Source organism: Cheilinus undulatus, linkage group 2 (assembly GCF_018320785.1).
Source record: "Cheilinus undulatus linkage group 2, ASM1832078v1, whole genome shotgun sequence".
Classification (NCBI taxonomy): domain Eukaryota; kingdom Metazoa; phylum Chordata; class Actinopteri; order Labriformes; family Labridae; genus Cheilinus; species Cheilinus undulatus.
Genome location: NC_054866.1, coordinates 50,156,106 through 50,170,244, shown reverse-complemented (window position 1 = coordinate 50,170,244; position 14,139 = coordinate 50,156,106). Strand labels below are relative to the sequence as shown.

The 14,139-nt window shown below is 38.4% G+C and overlaps 1 protein-coding gene across 1 annotated transcript; it reads left to right on the top strand.

Moving 5' to 3' along the window:
- The first annotated feature begins 200 nt into the window (after positions 1–200).
- Positions 201–11,099, top strand: si:zfos-464b6.2 (galactan beta-1,4-galactosyltransferase GALS1). Its single transcript, XM_041798615.1, has 7 exons — positions 201–284; positions 366–576; positions 2,386–2,501; positions 2,581–2,692; positions 6,300–6,501; positions 8,386–8,703; positions 10,585–11,099. Exons 1-7 carry the CDS (start codon positions 201–203, stop codon positions 10,727–10,729), a joined length of 1,188 nt encoding a protein of 395 aa, XP_041654549.1. The 3' UTR covers positions 10,730–11,099.
- The last annotated feature ends 3,040 nt before the right edge of the window (positions 11,100–14,139 follow it).

Below are 14,139 nucleotides of genomic sequence, written 5' to 3'. Positions count from 1 at the left end.
ACATATGGGTGTAGTGATGCCTAAGGGTTAAAAGACCTGCTGGCTCAGGCCACAAAATAAAAATGCATCCACTATAAGCCATCTTGTATGTGCTGTTGCTGTGGCCTGACTGCAAAAATGTGCAAGTTCATTATGTCCTATGGGAAGGATCCTGGTCAAGCAAGGAAACTAAATCTAACATTTTTATTCATGCAGTTTCTATGGGTCAGAAGTTCTTGGAGGTGAAAAGCACAAAGACGCTTCTGTTGTCAGCTTATCAGGAGCACCGCTCAAAATATAAAGAGGTAACTGAAAGGTCAGCACAGCACCAAATCTACCAAAATGTGACCCTCTTTCATGCTCACTATCTTGTTCTCTGGTTCTAGGTTCGTGTTATTGCAGTGGTGCTGAGAGAGGAGAAGGCAGCCTATCGCTGTCTCCTCTGTTGTCAAGATCACCTCCATCAGTCATTAGGCTACCAAAGAATACATGATGACCACTTTGGCTTTCCGTATGGAGCAGCAGACATCATGTGCCCTGTCCCCTCTGGCTGTGATACGGTGTCTCATATAGCTGTGATCTCTCATACAGCCAAAGGTACTGATGCACTTCAGTGACTTTGACAGGCAGCATATTTAACAGAATCAATATTTGTGATTAAGACTGATTTACATCTTAAAGTGAAATCCAGAGAAGATTCATTTGGCCTGCATCAGTGTCTAGCAATTTAAATTTTTTAATCTCATAATTTTAACTTTTTATCTCAGAAAATGTGACTTTTTATATCAATCTCAACATTTCAACTCATTTCAACTATCTCAAAATAATGACTCATAATTTAGACTTTTTATTTCAATTTCAACTTTTGTCTCAAAAATCATCTCAACATTTTATCTCTGTTCAATTTTTCTCAAAATTTGAATTTTTATCTCATAATTATCACTTTTTAATCACGTTTTTATATTTTTGCTACATTTTTAACATTTTAGCTAAAAAAAATACACTTTTTCATAATTCCGACCTTTATTATAAAAAATCCTAGGGACTTTTACAGTCAATCTCAACGTTTTAACTCATTTCAACTATCACAAAATAATGACTCTCATAATTTAGACTTTCATCTCATAACAAAGGTTTCAATCTCAAAATTTTGACCTTTTATTGCAATTTCTACTTTTTATATGATATTTAACATTGATCATATAAATGTGACTCTTATCCCATAATTTAGAATTTTTATCTCATAATTATAACTTTTTATATTATAAAATGTGACTTTCTATATCCATCTCTATGATTTAACTCATTTCAGCTATCTTGAAATGATAACTCTTATAATTTAGACTTTTTATCTCTATTTCAACTTTTGATCTCAGTTCAGTTTTTCTCAAAATTTGAATTTTAATCTCATAATTATCACTTTTTATCATATTTGTACTTTTTTGCAACACTTTTAACATTTATCTGAAAAAAATCAGTTTTTCCATACTTTATATTTTTATCAAAAAAATATGAATTGTGTTCTGAATCTCAAATTTTAACTCATAATTTTAACTTCTTTTTTTTTTTAAATGACTCATAATTCATGTGATTCAGCAAAGGTTAGACCCATATTTGGTTGCAATAGCACCAGTGTTAATTTTTTTGCAGCTTTTTAAATTTAGTTTTAGTTTCAGTCTTTAAATGAAATGCATTTTAATTTTAGTCCCATTTTAGTAACTTCTACCCTTTTAAGTTTTATTCTACTTTTAGTTGACGAAAACTCAAAACATTTTAGTCTAGTTTTAGTCCATAAAGTCCTCACATTTTAGTCTTTACTTTTAGTCCAAGCATTTATTTTCTTGCCTAAATCTGGTATCAAACCATGGTAGTGTGTTCTCTGCACTCTGCCAAACCTGGGGTCCCTGCTTTCTACAGCTGGGAGGCAGAATAGATACAGATGTATTGCATTTTGACAGATTTACCCACAATGGAGAAATATCACAGATTTTGAATGTCCAACGAAAACTAAATTACATTTTGGTCTAGTTTTGGTAGTTTTGACAAAAACTAAACCTAGTTTTTGTCAGTTTTAGTCATCACAGATCTATTTTTGTTAGTCTTAGTCTAGTTTTTGTCATGGTAAAAAGGCTGTCGACGAATAGTTTTAGTCATAGTTTTAGTCGACAAAATTAACACTGAATAGCACTACAACCTAAGATGACAAACCAAAAAGTATCTAAACAACAAATTTGGGACCACTAATTTTAGGCCCATCATCTCAAACATTATCAGTAAATAAACTGTTGAAACAGGTTCTCTTGACGGTGAAATTGTTGCCAGTCAACTGAAGTTTCACATCAGTTATTTCAACAGCTGTTCAATGATAGAGTTCAGTTTGCATTTGCATTTCCTGTCCCTGTTTAGAAACAGGAGTGAAAGAATTCTTAGAGGTGAAGAACCAGAAGGCCAAAAGTGACTCCTTTCAGTTCAACTTCACCGTCTGCTTCTCCACTATGTTTGATTTCACCAATTTGCTGCAGGTACGAGATATTTCACTGATTTACTGTTTATTTTCAAAGGCTTTTTAACAACATATTTCTTCATTGTGTTTTATTGTAGCTTGTCCAGAGTGTGGAAATGCTGCAGTTACTGGGAGTAAACCGAATTGTCATCTATAAGACCAGCCACAGCCCTGAGATAAAGCATTTACTCGACTACTACACACAGAAAGGTAGAGTACGGAGGAAAAGATGTCATTGGTACAATTTAAGCCAAATCAAAGCTGTCCATCTACTTATTGTCATTTTTCTATGCCCTCTAACATTCTCGTGGACAGTGCAAAAAACAAGCCAAACTATCAACACAACCAAGGCTTTTACATGTGACCTCATCCATGTTATTCATTCTTTATACAGAAATACAATCAGTACATCTACATGAAGTTAGTAAAAGTCTAATTGTGTAAGTCCAATCAGAGCTGGATTTTACAAATGCATGTAAGCATGTTATTCTGACAGAGATCATACTAAATAGACAGTTTCCAATTTGGACCAACTTGTCAGTGTATACGATAGGAAACCCATTTTCTCTTGCATGTATCCGTCTCTGTTGGACCTGACTGAACAAGGCATTCTGCACATGCTCCACAGCGTCTGTGCCAGGCTTTGAACCAGAAGTTCAAAAGCAGAAACATGTAGCACAGCAGGGGCCATGTGAGAGGGGTCTGGCTGCAGACTGTAAATCTCTGACGGCCACTCTCACAGACCATTCTTCTGAGATGTTGTATATCTCAGAATGGAACTGCAGTAATTTGCTGATGCAACATACACTATATTGCCAAAAGTATTCACTCACCCATCCAAATAATTGAAATTAGGTGTTCCAATCACTTCCATGGCCACAGGTGTATAAAATCAAGCACCTAGGCATGCAGACTGTTTCTACAAACATTTGTGAGAGAATGGCTCGCTCTCAGGAGCTCAGTGAATTCCAGCATGGTACTGTGATAGGATGCCACCTGTGCAACAAATCCAGTGGTGAAATTTCTCACTCCTAAATATTCCATAATCAACTGTCAGTGTTATTATAACAAAGTGGAAGTGACTGGGAACAACAGCAACTCAGCCACGAAGTAGTAGGCCACGTAAAATGATGGAGCGGGGTCAGCGGATGCTGAGGCGCATAGTGCGCAGAGGTGACCAACTTTCTGCAGAGTCAATCGCTACAGACCTCCAAACTTCATGTGGCATTCAGATTAGCTTAAGAACAGTCCGTAGAGAGCTTCATGAAATGGGTTTCCATGGCTGAGCAGCTGCATCCAAGCCATACATCACCAAGTGCAATGCAAAGAGTCTTATGCAGTGGTGTAAAGCACGCCGCCACTGGACTCTAGAACAATGGAGACGTGTTCTCTGGAGTGACCAATTGCACTCCTCCATCTGGCAATCTGGTCTGGGTTTGGTGGTTACCAGGAGAACAGTACTTGTCTGACTGCATTGTGCCAAGTGTAAAGTTTGGTGGAGGGGGGATAATGGTGTTGGGTGGTTTTTCAGGAGCTGGGCTTGGCCCCTTAGTTCCAGTAAAAGGAACTCTGAATGCTGAAAAAATGGTCAAAAATTCCCATAAACACACTCCTAAACCTTGTGGAAAGCCTTCCCAGAAGAGTTGAAGCTGTTATAGCTGCAAAGGGTGGACCGACGTCATATTAAACACTATGGATTAAGAATGGGATGTCACTTAAGTTCATATGCGGGTCAAGGCAGGTGAGCAAATACTTTTGGCAATAAAGTGTATTTCCAGTTTTAGATGTTTTTTTTTGTTTGTTTGTTTGTTTTTTCAAAATTAAACTTTATTCGTAAACAAAGTCTGGCAGTTACATTCATTAAATAATAACCAAAATAAAAAAATTACAGACTTAACAACATTTTATAATTAAAATAGAGAAAAGACTCAGAGGTTTACAGGATTAAAATATCTGTAGACCCATTTTAAAAGTAGTTACTCAGTGGATCGTTCTAGCTTAGTTAGCTTTAGCTAAAGCTAACATAGCTACACCAGCTACGTAGTTAACATTACTACATTTGCTTATGTAGTAATGTTAATTACTGTAGCTAAGTTAGCTTAAGCAATGTCATCTTTAGAACACAGCTAAAGCTAACTTAGCTATGTAGATGCTTTTAATGTGAAGCTACAGTTGTACAAAAGTTGCAGAAGCATTACAAATAATTTAACACTGCTTTATTTATTTGACCCTCTTAGTGTCTAACATGTCCCTTTGATATACAGTTCATCTGGAAAGTATTCACAGAGCTTCACATTTTCCACATTTTGTCATGTTACAGCCTCATTCCAAAATGGAATAAATTCATATTTTTCCTCAAAATTCTACACACAACACCCCATAAAGACAATGTTTAAAAAAAGTTTTTTTGAATTTTTTTCAAATTTATCAAAAATAAAAAAACTAAGACATCACATGTACAGAAGTATTCACAGCCTTTGCCACGAAGCTCAAAATTGAGCTCAGGTGCATCCTGTTTCCACTGATCATCCTTGAGATGTTCCTACTGCTTAATTGGAGTCCACCTGTGGTAAATTCAGTTGATTGGACATGATTTTGAAAGGCACACCTGTCTATATAAGGTCCCACAGGTGACAGTGCATGTCAGAGCACAAACTAAGCATGAAGTCAAAGGAACTGTCTGTAGACCTCCGAGACAGGATTGTCTCGAGGCACAAATCTGAGGAAGGCTACAGAAAAATTTCTGCTGCTTTGAAGGTCCCAATGAGCACAGTGGCCTCCATCATCTGTAAATGGAAGAAGTTCAGAACCACCAGGACTCTTCCTAGAGCTGGCCACCCGTCTAAACTGAGCAATTGGGGGAGAAGAGCCTTAGTCAGGGAGGTGACCAAGAATCCGATGGTCACTCTGTCAGAGCTCCAGCAGTCTTCTGTGGAGAGAGGAAAACCTTCTAGAAGATCAACCATCTCTGCAGCAGTCCACCAATCAGGCCTGTACAGTAGAGTGGCCAGGCGGAAGCCACTCCTTAGTAAAAGGCACATGGCAGCCCGCCTGGAGATTGCCAAAAGGCACCTGAAGGACTCTCAGACTATGAGAAACAAACTTCTATGGTCTGATGAGACAAAGATTGAACTCTTTGGTGTGAATGCCAGGCACTATGTAACTGGGAGACTAGTCAGGAGAAAGATGAATGCAGCAATGTAAAGAGACATCCTGGATGAAAACCTGCTCCAGAGCACTTTGACCTCAGACTGGGGCGGCGGTTCATCTTTCAGCAGGACAACGACCCTAAGCACACAGCCAAGATATCAAAGGAGGGGCTTCAGGACAACTCTGTGAATGTCCTTGAGTGGCCCAGCCAGGGCCCAGATTTAAATCCTATCGAACATCTCTGGAGAAATCTGAAAATGGCTGTGCACCGATGCTCCCCATCCAACCTGATGGCGCTTGAGAGGTGCTGCAAAGAGGAATGGACGAAACTGCCCAAAAATAGGTGTGCCAATCTTGTGGGATCATACTCAAAAAGACTTTAGGCTGTAATTGCTGCCAAAGGTGCATCATCACAGTATTGAGCAAAGGCTGTGAATACTTGAATGCATTTGATGTCTTAGTTTTTCATTTTTAATGAATTTGCAAAATTAAAAAAAAAAAAAAACCTTTTTCACGTTGTCATTATGGGGTGTTGTGTGTAGAATTTTGAGGAAAAAATGAATTTATTCCATTTTGGAATGGCTGTAACATAACAAAATGTGGAAAAAGTGAAGCACTGTGAATACTTTCCGGATGCACTGTAATTCTTTGAATGTCTTCTCTTCAGGTGTAGTAGAAGTGATTCCTTGGTTGATGACCAAATATCTGAATGTTTCTCGAAGCTGGCGTCCTGACCTTAGTCCAGGAGACATCCAGTACTTTGGCCAGATTCCTGCTCTCAATGACTGTGTCTACAGATACATGTATGAATCCAGATATGTGGCTCTACATGATGTTGATGAGCTCATACTGCCCCAGTCAGTCAACAGGTAGAACTTCATTCTTTGCTGTTGTCAGGGTTTTTTGCAGTGGAACACAAAGACTTGGTGTCATCAGGTTGTATTGGAGTTGGCATCATAACTTTCTGTTACTTGCAATTCAAAGGCTGCAGCTACTGACTCTCAGAGTTTTTTGTTCGAAAACAAGTTAAAGCTGATCTAAAAATACTTTTCAGCCAAATTTCAAATTACTGAAGTATGTTTTTGAAAATAAAGATTCTCCAAAAGTACGCTGAAATGATCAAAAGTAACTGATGCTTGCAGTGCCAATAAAAAGCATTCACCCCTTGGATGTTTTACTATATTATTGATTTTATCAATTTTTATCAATCATAGTCAATATAATTTAGCTTTAAAAATTAACCTATGTAACATCAAAGCGAAAACAGATTTCTATAAAGTAATGTCAATTAAATGAAAGTATATTTGATGAAAAAAGGTAAATATTCACCTACACTATATGTATTTTAATATACATATAATATTACATTATATAGTACATACATAAATATTCATCCCTTTAAAGGGACTGACCTAAATCAACAGAGGTCCTGACAATTGATGCTAGTATTCTCACAATTAGTGAAATGGAGATCACCTGAGAACACTGAATGTGTCTAAAGTGATTGTAGTATAAAGACACCTGTGTCTGGAAGGTCCAGTCACTGGTTAATCAGTATTCCTGGCTACCATTACACCATGAAGACAAAAGAACATTCCAAGCAACTCAGAGAAAAGGTTATTGAAAAGTATAAGTCAGGGGATGGATGCAAAAAAAATCCAAGGCGTTGAATAATCACCTGGAGTTCAGTTAAATCCATCATCAAGAATAGGAAGGAATATGGCACATGTAAAAATCTGCCTGGATCAGGCTGTCCTCACAAACTGAGTGAGCATGCAAGAAGGAGACTAGTGAGAGAGGCCACCAAGACACCTGTGACTACTCTGAAGGAGTTCCAAGCTTCAGCAGCTGAGATTGAAGAGACTCTGCAGATAACAACAGTTGGCCCAGTTCTTCACCAGTCAAAGCTTTATGGGAAAGTGGAGGAGAGAAAGACACTGTGAAAGAAAACTCAGATTCAATCTGGACTAGAGTTCACTAAAAGGCATGTGGGAGACTCCATGGTCTAGGTTTTTTGGTTTGATGAGACCAAAATGATGTTTTTTGGCCATCAGACAACACATGCTGTGTTTGGTGGACACCAAACATATCACCACGAACAGGTGGCAGCATCTTGCTGTGGGGATGCTTCTCAGCAGTCAACCCTAGAAGGCTTGTAAAGGTAGACGTTAAAATGAATGCGGCAAAATATAGGAAAATCCTGGAGGACTATCTTATTCAATCTGCAAGAGAAATACAATTTGGGAAAAGATGTATTTTCCAACAAGACACTGACCCGAAGCATACTGAGAAAGCTACACAGAAATGGTTTAAAGACAACAAGGTGAATGTTCTGGAGTGGCTGAGTCAAAGCTCAGACATCAGTCCAATAGAGAATTTGTGTCTGGACTTAAAAATGGGCTGTTCAGCACGATCCCTGTGCAACCTGACAGAGCTTGAACAGTTCTGCAAAGAAGAATGGAGTAAAACTACAGTGTCCAGATGTGCAAGCCTGACTGAGACCTATCTACACAGACTCAGTGCTGTGATTAAAGCCAAAGGTGACTACTAAATACTGACCTGAAGGGGGTAGAAATCTGGTTTCACTTTAACATTAAAGAGGTTTTCTTAGTCAAAAATGCCAAATTACATTAACCTTGACTGATTTATCAAATCAATAAAAGGGTAAAACATCCAAGGGAGTAAGTACTTTTTATAGGTATTTGTCCTAAAGTACTCATTCGTCATTTATACTTGACTCATTCTTTTAACAGTTGGTCAGAGCTGCTGCCACAGCTGGAGGAAAAATATGGCAAGGACAAGTGTTACCTGTTCGAGAATCACGTGTTCCCAAACAACATCCTGCTGCCTTCTCCCACTTCCCAAACTCTGCCCCCGCAGAGCCGCTGGAACAAAGTCCCTGGGCTGAACATCCTAGCTTACCTCTACAGAGAAACCTATGTCCAGCAGAGCAACCGCAAGTTTATTGTCAACCCTCGAGTTGTGTTTGAAACATCTGTCCACAGCCTGCTGAGACCATGGGGAATATGGAAAAAGGTTGACAAGGGAATAGCACGGATGTACCACACAAGGTAGGCTGTTAATGTGTGCTTCATTGTCAAATTACATTCTGGTTAAGAAATAGCATCTCTGCATCAAAAATTTTATAGGCCAGCATATATATTCTTTTGAAAAGTTATCAGATGGTGGTTTAAAACCCAGAAGTAGAGGCTCTGGGAAAAATTGATTCACATCAGAATGTCATATAGTATTTTCTGCAATTCTGAATTGATTCAAACTTTCCAAAACTTGTTTTTTTAAATGTAATATATTTCATCATAAGAAGATTTTCAGTAGCAGACGGTATGAGCACAGCTAGGATTTTTCTGCTTGTGCCATTTCCACTCTCCATGGTACACAGATTAAGTAGGGGTGTGTGCTGGGGTGGCCAGACTTTCCAGATTAGGACAGAACCCGTTTTCACAGACCTGTCCCCGGCTTATGCTGTCCCAGGAAATATCCCAGATTTTGATCTGTAGTCAGCCATTTTGGGTTTTTGCCAATGTCCGCTTTACCGATAGCTACAACATAAACTGAGCAGATACAAATATCAATACCAAAATTTAAATATAGTTCAGATCAAAAATGTCAGTCCTTGAAATATACAATTTAAAGTTTGAGGTTGAACAAATTAACAAATTTCAGTCCTTGAAAAACAACATATAGTGAAAGGAATGATGATGAATCAAAAAAATGACTTCAGTTGATGAAGGTCTAATGGTCCAGACAAAAACTCCACTAACTTATTGTTTGTCCGGCAAATATTTACAGCTGATATTGGCAGATTTTTGTTGCAAAAATATTGGTTTTAAAGGTCTAACCAGAAACAATCATGGCAGGTCTGAGAACAGACCGGACCAATAGAATAGGGCCTTCCCCAAACTGTTGCCACAAAGTTGGAAGCATAGCATTGTCCAAAATGTCTTGGTTTGCTGAAGCATTGAGATTGGCCTTCACTGAAGATGGGGGGTCTAGCCCAAACCCTGAAAAACAACCCCATACCATTATACCATACATTACCCTCCTCCACCAAACTTCACAGTTCTCCCGGTATCCGCCACTGCTTCACACACTACACCACTCCATCCGACATTTGGTTTGCACTTTGTGACTTTTATGCACCATGTGCCTTAGCACTCGTTGATCCCCCTCTGTGATTCTACGTGGTCTTTGGCTTCGTGGCTGAGTTGCTGTTGTTTCTAAATGCTTCCACTTTCTACTAATATCCCTTACAGTTGACTGTGGAATATCCAGCAGGGATTAAAATGTTCACAAACTATCTTGTTGCAAAGGTGGCATACATCACAGTACCACGCTTGAAGCCACTGAGCTCTTCAGAACGACCTCTTTTGTATCAGAAATGTTTGTAACTGTGACTCTGACTGCATGCCAAGTTGCTTGTTTTATACACCTGTGGCAATGAGTCCAACAGAAACATCTGAATCCAATAATTAAGAAGTGTGGCCAAAAACTTTTGTCCATATAGTGTATATCCCATGCAGTGGATATGTGAAAAAGTCTATCTGGTAAAGTGAAATGCAACAGCTGTTTTGGGATGTAATGTGGAATCATTCTCTCTATGTGCCACTGATGCCATGTGTTGTCAAAGCCAAACTACTGACCAGTTTCATGTTGGCAGAAAGCTAGGACTTGGTTCTTTTGGCTTTAAGTGCCCATTTTTTTTACAGAGAACTCAATGCTTTTTAAAATATACTGAGGTACAATACCTCCCCCAAAGTATATCCAAGGGAAAGTACAATTACTAATTGAAAAAAATACTTAAAGAAGTACAAGTAAACAAAACTCAATTTCAGTAATTCGAGTAAATGCCTCTCAAACATTCTGAGTCTTCCACTACATGTAGTTCATGCTCAGTTTGTAAATAACCATCATCTCATTTTTTGTCCCTGCAGAAGTTCAACACAACCCCATCTGGTAGACACTCCAGGTCAGCTTATTTATGATGCACGACTGTTGAGCTACAGCTCCAATCTGACATCTGCTGTCAACACTGTTCTCAGAGAGAGTGGACTTCTACCAGAGGGCAGCATCATTTAGCCACTTTTGGAAACTGAAACCTTCATCAGAGAGGATGAAGATGAAGAAATGTTTGAGATACAAAAATACTTTACTTGGAATTATCATATGTGTATCATATGATTTCTTTATATAGGGATGGGAATTAATACAAATTTATTGATATTGATGCCATTATCAATTCTTCTTATTGATTCCTTCCTGTAAATTTTCTTCTTGGAAAAAGTAGACTATAAAGGTTTTCACCATTGACTCCAATTTTACTGAGTCTCTTCCTCTCTGAACAACATGTATGCCACCTTCAGTGAGAGTCAATAGCTGGGTTTCCATTACAGTTTTTCGCAAAAGAAATATTTCTTAAATTTCAACTAAGTACAATTGGACTTTGAATGCATTTCCATTAAAGAGAGTTTTGGGCATGAGCCTTGCAATTCTCGTAAAATCTCATCTCACATGCCGCTGCAGGTAAGCTTGACACGCAAAACGTGTTGTGTGTTGGTATGCTTATGATTACATCTACAGCAGTTACCCTAATAATTCTGAACAAAACACGAAGGCAACAGATGATAGTTCAGAGACAAAATTCATATGTATAGCAAAAGCCATGTATAAGAGTGTAAGTATGATGTTAAGAAAAGTCTTGTCTCCACTTCTGTCCACACGTTCCACACCATGTTGTCTCAGAGTGACTGGTCATGTGACACCGTATGTCACATCGTGTGACTTGTAAAAGCAGATAAAGTGTTTCCATTACACTTTTGTGACTTACTTCTATATTGAAACATCTGAAAAAACTCCTTATGAGAGCGTAAAAACTTTTTTGGGATATTTGAGAGGTTTTTCAAAATTCAGGTGTTTCCATAACCAGTTTTTTACTGCGCTATTTAGATTTTGCACATTTCTAAGGGTAATAGAAATGCAGCTAATGACAAGCACACTTCCATTACTGACTATGATAAACAGTTTTGATAACTTAAAATGTTCAACATGTTTGGGAGGAGAACATGCTGTAATATACAAAAATCTCTTTTTTTTTCTGGAAATGTCTCAGTTCAAACTGCTCTCTGGATCTTCAGTCTCTTGAATTAAAATACAAAACTACTACTCATTTCCCGTAACAGAAAAACCTTCAAATAGATATAAAACTAGTCTTTGGATCCTAGCTCTCTAAATGTATAAATTTAAATGGAAACAGTTCAGACAGGAGCAGTTTGGGCCCAGTTAGAAAGTGACAGGACCAAACAGCGTCGAGGGGCAGTATTTTTGGGCGCGGCGGAGTCGTGACGTAAGCAAGCAGCAACAAGAGGCTGGTGCAATTATGGCGGAAGACATTACCATTGATGCTGCTAAAGCACCAGTTTTATCAGAACTTGACAACATTTCTTCATTAAAAGAAGAACAAAGAACAGCATTGAGTTGTTTTATTTTCAAAAATGACAAAAGTCGAGTACTGACATGTCAACAGTCACCATGGTTCATGTTAAACAGCTCACAGCTACATCATGTGTTTCGCTGCTCTGATTAGCCCTGAAGATGTGACAGACAGAACGATCATCCAATCACCCTCTGAGGCTTTGCCCTTTCCCAAACACTGTCTGTGAGAGGTTTTACCTGATGGATGTGTGAAACAAATATGTATAATATGTAAAATATAACATCTGGCATACCAGGTTAGGAAATGTTAGGAACAAATGTAAATTATGTCAGTGGACTGAACCTATTAGAACCGGTTCTTAACTGGAACAACTTCTCGACCCCATCCTTATAGAACAATGAGGGTACAGCATTGGTGTTTTAATGTCTGACCATACCATTTTCTTTATTTAAATGCTGTTATTGAAGTGCCTAGTCTTGACTCATGATTTAAAAAAAATTGATTTAGATTTAAACACTTTGGTAAGCTGCTTTAGCTTGTGTGCTGTTAGTATCATTATGAAGGAATTTTCTGATAATTACAAGGAGGCCTTAGGAGGGCCCTATCAAGCAGGGCTCATTTTTATATTGTTCTGCTTTTAACCACCAGATGTCAGCAAACATCCATTGTTCAACAACCCACTGTTATCAATGCAATATTTGACAACAGGCAAACCCAAAGAGAACCCAAAAACAATCAACAGACTGCCTTGTTTGTGTTTTGTTGGTAGTAGAAGCTTATGGAAATGAATGAAATAATAGAAAAGAGGACATACAGAATAATAAATGTAAAAATATTGTAAGGTTAAATAGATAAAATTAGATAAATAGTTTATAGAGACTTTAACATATAGAGCCACATTGTGGTCAAAAGATGCGCCATTAGATCAATTTATATTAATAATCCTACCTACCCATCAAAAGTTTTGGGTGGTTTACCTCCTTTTGTTTCTTGATTTATGATTTTCAGTGGATTTGATCTGTTTCTACTGCAGTCTGTTACATCTTATAAAGTGATTATCACCCTGCTTTTTTGTGTATTTTTAATCTTTATACATTACATATGTAAGTATATATAGAGAGAGAGATTTTTCTCTCTCTTATTCCTTATTGGTCTTGTTTTAAAGCATTACCTATATGAATTAATTGTGGTTATATGTAATCTGAAAACCTTTTTTGCATGGTGTCTATGCTGTTGTTGCCCCAGCCTGAAGATCACGAGTCTTTTAAATGAACCTCACCTGTGTCTGTCTTGTTACCACCACACCCTGTTTAGGTCATAATCGGTAAGTGTTTTATTTGAATTTTATGGATTTTTATTTGATATGCCCTGAGCTAATAAAGGCTTTTTAACTTATTGCTTGACTCAGGCAAATCCATCTTGCAAAGCTGCAATCTGAAACAAACTAGACCTGACCAATCAGTGTCATTTGGGGAGAACGCAGCAGCAGCTACAAGTGGGTGATGAGTGGTTTAGTTGTACTTGAGGCTCCTGAATGGCTGCTGCCAACATAGCGTTTAGCTCCGATGTAGTGAGTGACTGAGTGTAGTATAGCAGCAGTTTTATCAGAGCTGGGACACATTTCTTTATTAAGCAAAGAGCAAAGTGTGGTGTTTTAATTTGTATTCTGTGTATTATTTTGGTTACTTCCGGTTTCCGGAGTATTGTGCTGGCTGCTAACTTTACTCTGCTCTCCCTGAGGCATCCACCCCTCCCCCCCCCGGTGCTGTGGAGAGTCACACCTGCAGCGAATCACTCATTTGACGGACACTACTTAAGATCGGCTGCAGCTCTCTACAGCGCCTGAGTCTTGCAGAACTTACCTCACGGTAACTCCAGCTCCAGGCTCTCTCTCGAGATCCCCAGAGAAGTTTCTTGTGCTATTTTGATGATTGCTATTAGTGAATTCCAGTGCTGTATTTTTGTGAACCCTTTTCTAACGTGCCTCTCCTCTTTTTCCAGTGCCTCCAGCCCAGATCACCGCAGCCAGCACCAGCGCACTCTCTCACTCACCTGG